The 11,083-nt window shown below is 42.7% G+C and overlaps 1 protein-coding gene across 1 annotated transcript in view; it reads right to left on the reverse strand.

The window, feature by feature from the left end:
- LOC119343973 overlaps positions 1–4,324 on the reverse strand; it is a 7,578-nt gene extending 3,254 nt beyond the window's left edge. The window contains exons 1-2 of the mRNA XM_037614660.1: positions 3,996–4,324; positions 3,836–3,895 (exon numbers count right to left, since the gene is read on the reverse strand). Of these exons, the coding sequence (XP_037470557.1) occupies positions 3,836–3,895; positions 3,996–4,277 (342 nt within the window). The 5' untranslated portion in view covers positions 4,278–4,324. The remainder of the gene's footprint in view (positions 1–3,835; positions 3,896–3,995) is intronic.
- Positions 4,325–11,083: the final 6,759 nt, after the last annotated feature.

Genomic DNA, 11,083 nt, shown 5'->3' on the forward strand with positions numbered 1-11,083 from the left:
GAAACTTAATTCTTTTTTTCAAAAGATAGGTATCTCACATCACGTATCTTGTCCCCATGCGCACCAACGGAATGGCTCTGCTGAACGCAAGCATAGGCACATCGTTGAAGTAGGTCTTGCTATCTTAGCTTCTGCTTCAATGCCACTAAAATTTTGGGACGAAACCTTTCTCATTGCCGTGCATCTCATCAACATGTGGCCTAGTCGCACTATTTCTAATGCAACTCCCACTGAACGTCTCTTTCATGTCACACAAGATTACACCACACTTCGCGTTTTTGGGTGTGCCTGTTGGCCAAATCTTCGTCCCTACAACACTCGTAAGCTTAGTTTCCGGTCTAAGCAATGTGTCTTTCTTGGGTATAGCGCTCAGCATAAGGGGGTCAAGTGCTTAGATGTTTCCACCGGACGTGTGTATATCTCACGTGACGTTGTGTTTGATGAAACTCAATTCCCTTTTGCAAAACTCCATCCAAACGCCGACGCCCTTCTCCGAAAGGAAATTCTTCTCCTTCCTCCTCAGTTATCCGGCGTTCCGTGTGAGGGTGATGATATTTGTACTGATCCAACATTGACTAATCCATCACCTATTGCACCTGAGTTTTGTATTTCAGCAGCAAATGGCGCAGAAAACACTGTTTCAGCAGCAACAAAAGAGGCAACAGGAGATCCCAGCGAATCCTCCTCGGGATCGCTACTGGGCCCAGGCAGACTGCCGAGTCAGTCCCGCCCGGTCGCGTCGCGCCTTCCCACCGACCCGCCCTCCCCACGTGCGGTGCACCAATCGGCTGCAGGGGGCAGCCCGACCAGGCGGTCTGCGCCGGATTCCCCGAGCGAGGCGCGCCAATCACCTGCCGAGGACAGCCCGACCAGGCGGTACGCGCCGATCCCGCAGGTCTACTCTAGGCGGGCCCCTGCGCCTGCATCGGCTGGCCGCGGCACGGTCCCCGCGTTTGATTCACCCGGATCTTCTGCGGCTGCCTCTGATGATCCTTCCACTGCAGCTGCCACAGAAGATCCCGCGCTGTCGAGCGGATCTGTCTCGGGATCGCCAGGACTGCGTTCGTCGCTGTCGCCCGGATCGTCTACGGCTCCTCAGCCGCGGCCTCGTACGCGTCTACAGGCAGGAACCATTCATCCAATTAATTACAAGACTAAATATGGTTTAGCTACTTCCATTGATTCCAAAGGTGAACCTCGGACTGTCACCGATGCTCTTGCTGATCCTCGCTGGAAACACGCTATGGATGAAGAATTTAGTGCTCTGCAGAATAATCATACATGGCATCTTGTTCCTTATCATCCACGTTACAACATCATTGATTGTAAGTGGGTTTAGGGGTCATCAGGGGGGCTCTGGTGGTGGCGGTGGCCACTTTCCTCAGAACCAGAACCCTTCTGGTGGTGGCGGCTACAACCGGCGAAACAACAACAACAATCGGCGCCCCTTTCAAGGGTATGAAGGGTATGAAAATAAACACAAACCGTCTCATGTTTGTAAACTTGACAAGTCCCTCTATGGTCTCAAGCAAGCTCCCAGAGCATGGTATTCACGTCTGAGTTCTAAACTGCTAGCTCTTGGGTTTATTCCCTCCAAGTCAGATACATCATTGTTCATTTACAAGAAGTCACATACTATCATTTTTGTGCTTATTTATGTCGATGATATTATTGTTACAAGTTCCTCTGATAAGGCAATCACAGCTTTGTTGCAAGATTTGCATTCAGATTTTGCGCTTAAGGATCTGGGAGATCTTCACTTTTTCCTTGGCATTGAGGTGAAGCGGAACAGTGATGGTGGTCTTCACCTCTCTCAGGAAAAGTATGCCACTGATCTTTTGACCAAGGCTGGGATGAGAGATTGTAAACCATCTCCAACTCCCCTTTCTAGTGCAGAAAGATTATCACTTGCCGAGGGTGTACTCTTGGATCAAGTTGACATTTATTGACTGCAAAAGAAATGTCAGGTCGTGTAAGTGTTAAGTACAGAAGTTTGGTTGGAGCACTTCAGTACTTAACACTTACACGACCTGACATTTCTTTTGCAGTCAATAAAGTATGTCAGTTTCTGCATGCACCTACCTCAGCTCATTGGACTGCTGCTAAGCGGATTCTACGATATGTGAAGAGTACCTTGAGTGTTGGACTTACTTTCAGCAAGTCCTCCTCTACTCTTGTTAGTGCTTTTTCTGATTCTGACTGGGCAGGTTGCTTGGATGACAGACAGTCCACTGGTGGGTTTGCAGTTTTCTTTGGACCTAATCTTATCTCTTGGTGTGCCAAGAAGCAAGCAACAGTGTCACGATCTAGTACTGAGGCAGAATACAAAGCACTAGCCAATGCAACAGCTGAGATCATCTGGGTTAAGGCCATGTTGAAAGAACTTGGAATACATGCTCAAACACCATGTCTTTGGTGTGATAATCTTGGTGCCACATATCTTTCTGCTAATCCCGTGTTTCATGCAACGACAAAGCACATTGAAATCGATTATCATTTTGTGAGAGAAAGAGTTGCAAGCAAGGAGTTGGACATTAGATTTATTCCTTCAAAAGATCAAGTTGCAGATGGGTTCACAAAAGCTTTGGCTACAAGACAGTTTGAAGAGTTTAAACGTAATCTCAACTTGAGAAGTTCAGATTAAGGGGGCGTGTTAGACATGTCACGTATGTGCATTGGAGATATTGTTAGGAGGTTAGGTTAGAGATCTCATTTATCTTCTTATCTCCTTATCTCTCTAAACCTCCCTGTAATCTCCTCTGATCGGTTAAGCCTCGAGCTACCGCACGTTGTATCGACCACGCTATCAATATATATCACGCGGGTCTCCTGTATGGAGATTGAGACGCTTCTATCATTCTCCACAATTTGTTGTTACTGGCAAGTGGCAACCAAGCTTAGCCCTTTTTTCCTGTATTTTTGGGCTAACAGAACACTGAGAAAACTTGAAAATAGATATCACTTCTTGGTGAAAACAGAAGTTCGTCAGCAAATCAATGTGAACTGTTCTACATCCTAACCATTTGGACTTTTGATCTTGATCTGGTTTTCAAGTTTTAACTAAATATGTCTTGCAAATGCTTAAGTGAAAATTCAGACAAGTGCTTAAGAAATTAACTAGTCCCTGCACATTGTTTTCCAATGTGGTAAAAAAATATTAGTCACCCAACTGATAATTTTGTTGCTGTACTTTCCAGGTGCCCTGAGCATAGAACCACTGCAAATCTGCAAGGAGCTTTCCTTGTCCTCACCACATTGTACGTTACGGCGTTTTTGTTTGTAAAATCTTGTAACTAAGAATCACTTTATAAGTAATGGATATAAAAATATACAGCGCTGCTCTCATCTCTCATGATCATATATGAATGGTTAATCTAGTAGCAATATAGACAGGATTACAGATCTGGCTTGCAGAGATCTCTGTATAGCTAATTGTGTTTTACTTTCTTTGTTGATTCTTTCAGATAACTGAGTGCCAAACAAACAAAAAATTAGACATTTGTGGATTTTCTTTTTCTTAGGAATCTCCAGGAATTTTTTTTGTTCGGGGCTACAACTAAGAGGCTACTATCTGACGATAACGTCCTCTCTGCTTGCAAGACAAGTCTATTCTTGTGCTTGCAGATAGTACACTTCTCAGAACATAATGTGCTCGGCGAATAGACTGATCACATGGACGTACATGTTTACAAAATTGGGATAATGGTCTGAGCATATGCTGCAGATAGATATTCCACGCAAAAAGAAATGCATATATAATTATATATACGTGCACAGTGAATTACTAGGAGCAGTTGACGATGAAAAATTAGGAGCAGAGGGGGGCAAATTTTACCACAACACTTCCGATGCCTTCTTCGATGAGCACCTCCAGGTCACTGACGCCGTCCATCCCCTACAACACACACGCACATGTTTATCTCAATCGATGGTTGATTTACCGGCCGACGTTCATCGTTCATCCCAATCAGCAATAAATCAATCAGTGAATGCACCTCGAGAGCCTGGGTGATCTTGGGGATAGACCTCTCCTCCATGGTGCCCTCCGCCTTGAAGTAGAGGATGAGGGACTCGGTGGTGTAGGCGGGGGCGCCGGCGGCCTCGGCCACCTCCGCGGTGGCCGCGCGGACTACCTCCAGGCGGCCGCTCCGTCTCCTACTCCTTGGCGCGGCTCCGCTGGCGACGCAGGAGAGCTGCAGGGAGGCGCGGCGAGGGAGCAGGGGCGCCGCGGGCGCGGAGCGGAGGAGGTGGGTGGAGGCCGGCGACGACATCGTCATCTCTTCTTTCCTTCAACGGCTCTTCCTCCTCTTATCCTCGAATGCTTCACTCCTGAAGCTTATCATTTGCTGGGATCTCGCTCGACTCGTCCTCGCGGGGCCGCGGGGCCTGTTGAGGCCTTGAGCGCGCGTCTGTACCTCAAGCGAGGCCGGCCCAATAGGATCGCGTGGGTCGCTACGTTTCGTTCGTGTTTTCCTCTCATTTTTTCTTCTTTATTTTTTACTTTTGTTTATATATTTGAAATATAAAAATAATTGATTCAAAATCTCAAAGTATTTTATCACGCAAAGAAAAAAAATTCACGCGTTTCAAAAAAAATTGCGACATTTAAAAAATGTGCGTGCATTTCAAATTTTGCTTCAGAAATTTAAATAAAATTATACAATGTAAATAAACATATGCATGATTTAATAAAAAATTATACCATTAAAAAAAGTTCCCAAAATTCAAAAATATGTTCTCAATATTCAAAAAAATTTAAAATATATATTTAGGTAAGTAAAAAAAATTATGAATATTCAAAAAACTGTTTGTGGCATTTTAAAAAAATCTAACAGTTAGCAAATGGTTTGCATGTTTAAAAAACATGTTCATGGCATTTACGCATAATGTTCAATGTGTGTTAAAAATATTCATCGTGTATCAAAAAATGTTCAACATGTATTTGAGAAAAATGTTCAACCCATAAATGGAAATACTCAATGTGTATGTGAAAACTGATCATCATGTATATGAAAAATGTTCTATGTGCATTTCAAAAATGTTTGCGTGTATTTCAGAAATGAAGGAAAAAATGAAAGGAAAGGAAGACAATAATAAATAAATGAGCACAAAAAAAAGGAGAAAATCGAAAGGAAAAAAATCGATATAGAAAACACGTAGAAAAGAACACGCGAAATTTTAGATAGTCCAAACCGGTCCATAGCTTTCTAAAACCGCTCCCACAAAAACCACAGAACACACCTGGGTCGTCATGCTAGCGGCGCTAGGGGCGAGACAAGATGAGCTACCGCCTCGTAAAGAGTGAGATATAGCTATCGTGTTGTTTGGTACACATGGGATTGGGACCAGGGATGGAGCTTAGTTGAAACAAAAGTGGGCGGTGGTCTGCCTAGCCTTGGGCCAAATCATTGAATAAGGTGAAACTGGGTTCGGGAAGCTAAACTCGTGTGTTTTTCTTCAATCTGGCCCGCCCAATAATATTTTGGTACCTCCACCACTGCTTGCGAGGGCTTTCATGGGATTTTCCCTGTTGGGCTGAAAAGCCCAAAAATACCCAGAGTGACGTTTTGGACACATGGTTTGATAGGATGCCTCGTTCTATCTCATGAATTCCCTCCATCGAGGTGGACCGGGCAGCTTCGACCTTCCTTCGATCGAGGTAGATCTGAGACGATGCACGCTACTGCCAAGTAAAAGTGCATTTAGTCCCTGGTGGTATTTTAATGTGATGACAATGTGGTTAGTGAGAATCTAACAGTTAACAAATGGTTTGCATGTTTAAAAAACATGTTCATGGCATTTACGCATAATGTTCAATGTGTGTTAAAAATATTCATCGTGTATCAAAAAATGTTCAACATGTATTTGAGAAAAATGTTCAACCCATAAATGGAAATACTCAATGTGTATGTGAAAACTGATCATCATGTATATGAAAAATGTTCTATGTGCATTTCAAAAATGTTTGCGTGTATTTCAGAAATGAAGGAAAAAATGAAAGGAAAGGAAGACAATAATAAATAAATGAGCACAAAAAAAAGGAGAAAATTGAAAGGAAAAAAATCGATATAGAAAACACGTAGAAAAGAACACGCGAAATTTTAGATAGTCCAAACCGGTCCATAGCTTTCTAAAACCGCTCCCACAAAAACCACAGAACACACCTGGGTCGTCATGCTAGCGGCGCTAGGGGCGAGACAAGATGAGCTACCGCCTCGTAAAGAGTGAGATATAGCTATCGTGTTGTTTGGTACACATGGGATTGGGACCAGGGATGGAGCTTAGTTGAAACAAAAGTGGGCGGTGGTCTGCCTAGCCTTGGGCCAAATCATTGAATAAGGTGAAACTGGGTTCGGGAAGCTAAACTCGTGTGTTTTTCTTCAATCTGGCCCGCCCAATAATATTTTGGTACCTCCACCACTGCTTTGCGAGGGCTTTCATGGGATTTTCCCTGTTGGGCTGAAAAGCCCAAAAATACCCAGAGTGACGTTTTGGACACATGGTTTGATAGGATCTGCCTCGTTCTATCTCGTGAATTCCCTCCATCGAGGTGGACCGGGCAGCTTCGACCTTCCTTCGACCGAGGTAGATCTGAGACGATGCACGCTACTGCCAAGTAAAAGTGCATTTAGTCCCTGGTGGTATTTTAATGTGATGACAATGTGGTTAGTGAGAATCTAACAGTTAACAAATGGTTTGCATGTTTAAAAAACATGTTCATGGCATTTACGCATAATGTTCAATGTGTGTTAAAAATATTCATCGTGTATCAAAAAATGTTCAACATGTATTTGAGAAAAATGTTCAACCCATAATTGGAAATACTCAATGTGTATGTGAAAACTGATCATCATGTATATGAAAAATGTTCTATGTGCATTTGAAAAATGTTTGCGTGTATTTCAGAAATGAAGGAAAAAATGAAAGGAAAGGAAGACAATAATAAATAAATGAGCACAAAAAAAAGGAGAAAATCGAAAGGAAAAAATCGATATAGAAAACACGTAGAAAAGAACACGCGAAATTTCAGATAGTCCAAACCGGTCCATAGCTTTCTAAAACCGCTCCCACAAAAACCACAGAACATACCTGGGTAGGCATGCTAGCGGCGCTAGGGGCGAGACGAGATGAGCTACCGCCTCGTAAAGAGTGAGATATAGCTCTCCTGTTGTTTGGTACACATGGGATTGGGAGCAGGGATGGAGCTTAGTTGAAACAAAAGTGGGCGGTGGTCTGCCTAGCCTTGGGCCAAATCATTGAATAAGGTGAAACTGGGTTCGGGAAGCTAAACTCGTGTGTTTTTCTTCAATCTGGCCCGCCCAATAATATTTTGGTACCTCCACCACTGCTTGCGAGGGCTTTCATGGGATTTCCCCTGTTGGGCTGAAAAGCCCAAAAATACCAAAGAGTGACGTTTTGGACACATGGTTTGATAGGATCTGCCTCGTTCTATCTCGTGAATTCCCTCCATCGAGGTGGACCGGGCAGCTTCGACCTTCCTTCGACCGAGGTAGATCTGAGACGATGCACGCTACTGCCAAGTAAAAGTGCATTTAGTCCCTGGTGGTATTTTAATGTGATGACAATGTGGTTAGTGAGAATCTAACAGTTAACAAATGGTTTGCATGTTTAAAAAACATGTTCATGGCATTTACGCATAATGTTCAATGTGTGTTAAAAATATTCATCGTGTATCAAAAAATGTTCAACATGTATTTGAGAAAAATGTTCAACCCATAAATGGAAATACTCAATGTGTATGTGAAAACTGATCATCATGTATATGAAAAATGTTCTATGTGCATTTCAAAAATGTTTGCGTGTATTTCAGAAATGAAGGAAAAAATGAAAGGAAAGGAAGACAATAATAAATAAATGAGCACAAAAAAAAGGAGAAAATTGAAAGGAAAAAAATCGATATAGAAAACACGTAGAAAAGAACACGCGAAATTTTAGATAGTCCAAACCGGTCCATAGCTTTCTAAAACCGCTCCCACAAAAACCACAGAACACACCTGGGTCGTCATGCTAGCGGCGCTAGGGGCGAGACAAGATGAGCTACCGCCTCGTAAAGAGTGAGATATAGCTATCGTGTTGTTTGGTACACATGGGATTGGGACCAGGGATGGAGCTTAGTTGAAACAAAAGTGGGCGGTGGTCTGCCTAGCCTTGGGCCAAATCATTGAATAAGGTGAAACTGGGTTCGGGAAGCTAAACTCGTGTGTTTTTCTTCAATCTGGCCCGCCCAATAATATTTTGGTACCTCCACCACTGCTTTGCGAGGGCTTTCATGGGATTTTCCCTGTTGGGCTGAAAAGCCCAAAAATACCCAGAGTGACGTTTTGGACACATGGTTTGATAGGATCTGCCTCGTTCTATCTCGTGAATTCCCTCCATCGAGGTGGACCGGGCAGCTTCGACCTTCCTTCGACCGAGGTAGATCTGAGACGATGCACGCTACTGCCAAGTAAAAGTGCATTTAGTCCCTGGTGGTATTTTAATGTGATGACAATGTGGTTAGTGAGAATCTAACAGTTAACAAATGGTTTGCATGTTTAAAAAACATGTTCATGGCATTTACGCATAATGTTCAATGTGTGTTAAAAATATTCATCGTGTATCAAAAAATGTTCAACATGTATTTGAGAAAAATGTTCAACCCATAATTGGAAATACTCAATGTGTATGTGAAAACTGATCATCATGTATATGAAAAATGTTCTATGTGCATTTGAAAAATGTTTGCGTGTATTTCAGAAATGAAGGAAAAAATGAAAGGAAAGGAAGACAATAATAAATAAATGAGCACAAAAAAAGGAGAAAATTGAAAGGAAAAAAATCGTTATAGAAAACACGTAGAAAAGAACACGCAAAATTTTAGATAGTCCAAACCGGTCCATAGCTTTCTAAAACCGCTCCCACAAAAACCACAGAACACACCTGGGTCGTCATGCTAGCGGCGCTAGGGGCGAGACAAGATGAGCTACCGCCTCGTAAAGAGTGAGATATAGCTATCGTGTTGTTTGGTACACATGGGATTGGGACCAGGGATGGAGCTTAGTTGAAAAAAAAGTGAGCGGTGGTCTGCCTAGCCTTGGGCCAAATCATTGAATAAGGTGAAACTGGGTTCGGGAAGCTAAACTCGTGTGTTTTTCTTCAATCTGGCCCGCCCAATAATATTTTGGTACCTCCACCACTGCTTTGCGAGGGCTTTCATGGGATTTTCCCTGTTGGGCTGAAAAGTCCAAAAATACCCAGAGTGACGTTTTGGACACATGGTTTGATAGGATCTGCCTCGTTCTATCTCGTGAATTCCCTCCATCGAGGTGGACCGGGCAGCTTCGACCTTCCTTCGACCAAGGTAGATCTGAGACGATGCACGCTACTGCCAAGTAAAAGTGCATTTAGTCCCTGGTGGTATTTTAATGTGATGACAATGTGGTTAGTGAGAATCTAACAGTTAACAAATGGTTTGCATGTTTAAAAAACATGTTCATGGCATTTACGCATAATGTTCAATGTGTGTTAAAAATATTCATCGTGTATCAAAAAATGTTCAACATGTATTTGAGAAAAATGTTCAACCCATAAATGGAAATACTCAATGTGTATGTGAAAACTGATCATCATGTATATGAAAAATGTTCTATGTGCATTTGAAAAATGTTTGCGTGTATTTCAGAAATGAAGGAAAAAATGAAAGGAAAGGAAGACAATAATAAATAAATGAGCACAAAAAAAGGAGAAAATTGAAAGGAAAAAAATCGATATAGAAAACACGTAGAAAAGAACACGCGAAATTTTAGATAGTCCAAACCGGCCCATAGCTTTCTAAAACCGCTCCCACAAAAACCACAGAACATACCTGGGTCGTCATGCTAGCGGCGCTAGGGGCGAGACAAGATGAGCTACCGCCTCGTAAAGAGTGAGATATAGCTATCGTGTTGTTTGGTACACATGGGATTGGGACCAGGGATGGAGCTTAGTTGAAACAAAAGTGGGCGGTGGTCTGCCTAACCTTGGGCCAAATCATTGAATAAGGTGAAACTGGGTTCGGGAAGCTAAACTCGTATGTTTTTCTTCAATCTGGCCCACCCAATAATATTTTGGTACCTCCACCACTGCTTGCGAGGGCTTTCATGGGATTTTCCCTGTTGGGCTGAAAAGCCCAAAAATACCCAGAGTGACGTTTTGGACACATGGTTTGATAGGATGCCTCGTTCTATCTCATGAATTCCCTCCATCGAGGTGGACCGGGCAGCTTCGGCCTTCCTTCGACCGAGGTAGATCTGAGACGATGCACGCTACTGCCAAGTAAAAGTGCATTTAGTCCCTGGTGGTATTTTAATGTGATGACAATGTGGTTAGTGAGAATCTAACAGTTAACAAATGGTTTGCATGTTTAAAAAACATGTTCATGGCATTTACGCATAATGTTCAATGTGTGTTAAAAATATTCATCGTGTATCAAAAAATGTTCAACATGTATTTGAGAAAAATGTTCAACCCATAATTGGAAATACTCAATGTGTATGTGAAAACTGATCATCATGTATATGAAAAATGTTCTATGTGCATTTGAAAAATGTTTGCGTGTATTTCAGAAATGAAGGAAAAAATGAAAGGAAAGGAAGACAATAATAAATAAATGAGCACAAAAAAAAGGAGAAAATCGAAAGGAAAAAATCGATATAGAAAACACGTAGAAAAGAACACGCGAAATTTCAGATAGTCCAAACCGGTCCATAGCTTTCTAAAACCGCTCCCACAAAAACCACAGAACATACCTGGGTAGGCATGCTAGCGGCGCTAGGGGCGAGACGAGATGAGCTACCGCCTCGTAAAGAGTGAGATATAGCTCTCCTGTTGTTTGGTACACATGGGATTGGGAGCAGGGATGGAGCTTAGTTGAAACAAAAGTGGGCGGTGGTCTGCCTAGCCTTGGGCCAAATCATTGAATAAGGTGAAACTGGGTCTGGGAAGCTAAACTCGTGTGTTTTTCTTCAATCTGGCCCGCCCAATAATATTTTGGTACCTCCACCACTGCTTGCGAGGGCTTTCATGGGATTTCCCCTGTTGGGCT

The sequence above is a fragment of the Triticum dicoccoides genome, chromosome 1B, assembly GCF_002162155.2.
Source record: "Triticum dicoccoides isolate Atlit2015 ecotype Zavitan chromosome 1B, WEW_v2.0, whole genome shotgun sequence".
Taxonomy (NCBI): Eukaryota; Viridiplantae; Streptophyta; class Magnoliopsida; order Poales; family Poaceae; genus Triticum; species Triticum dicoccoides.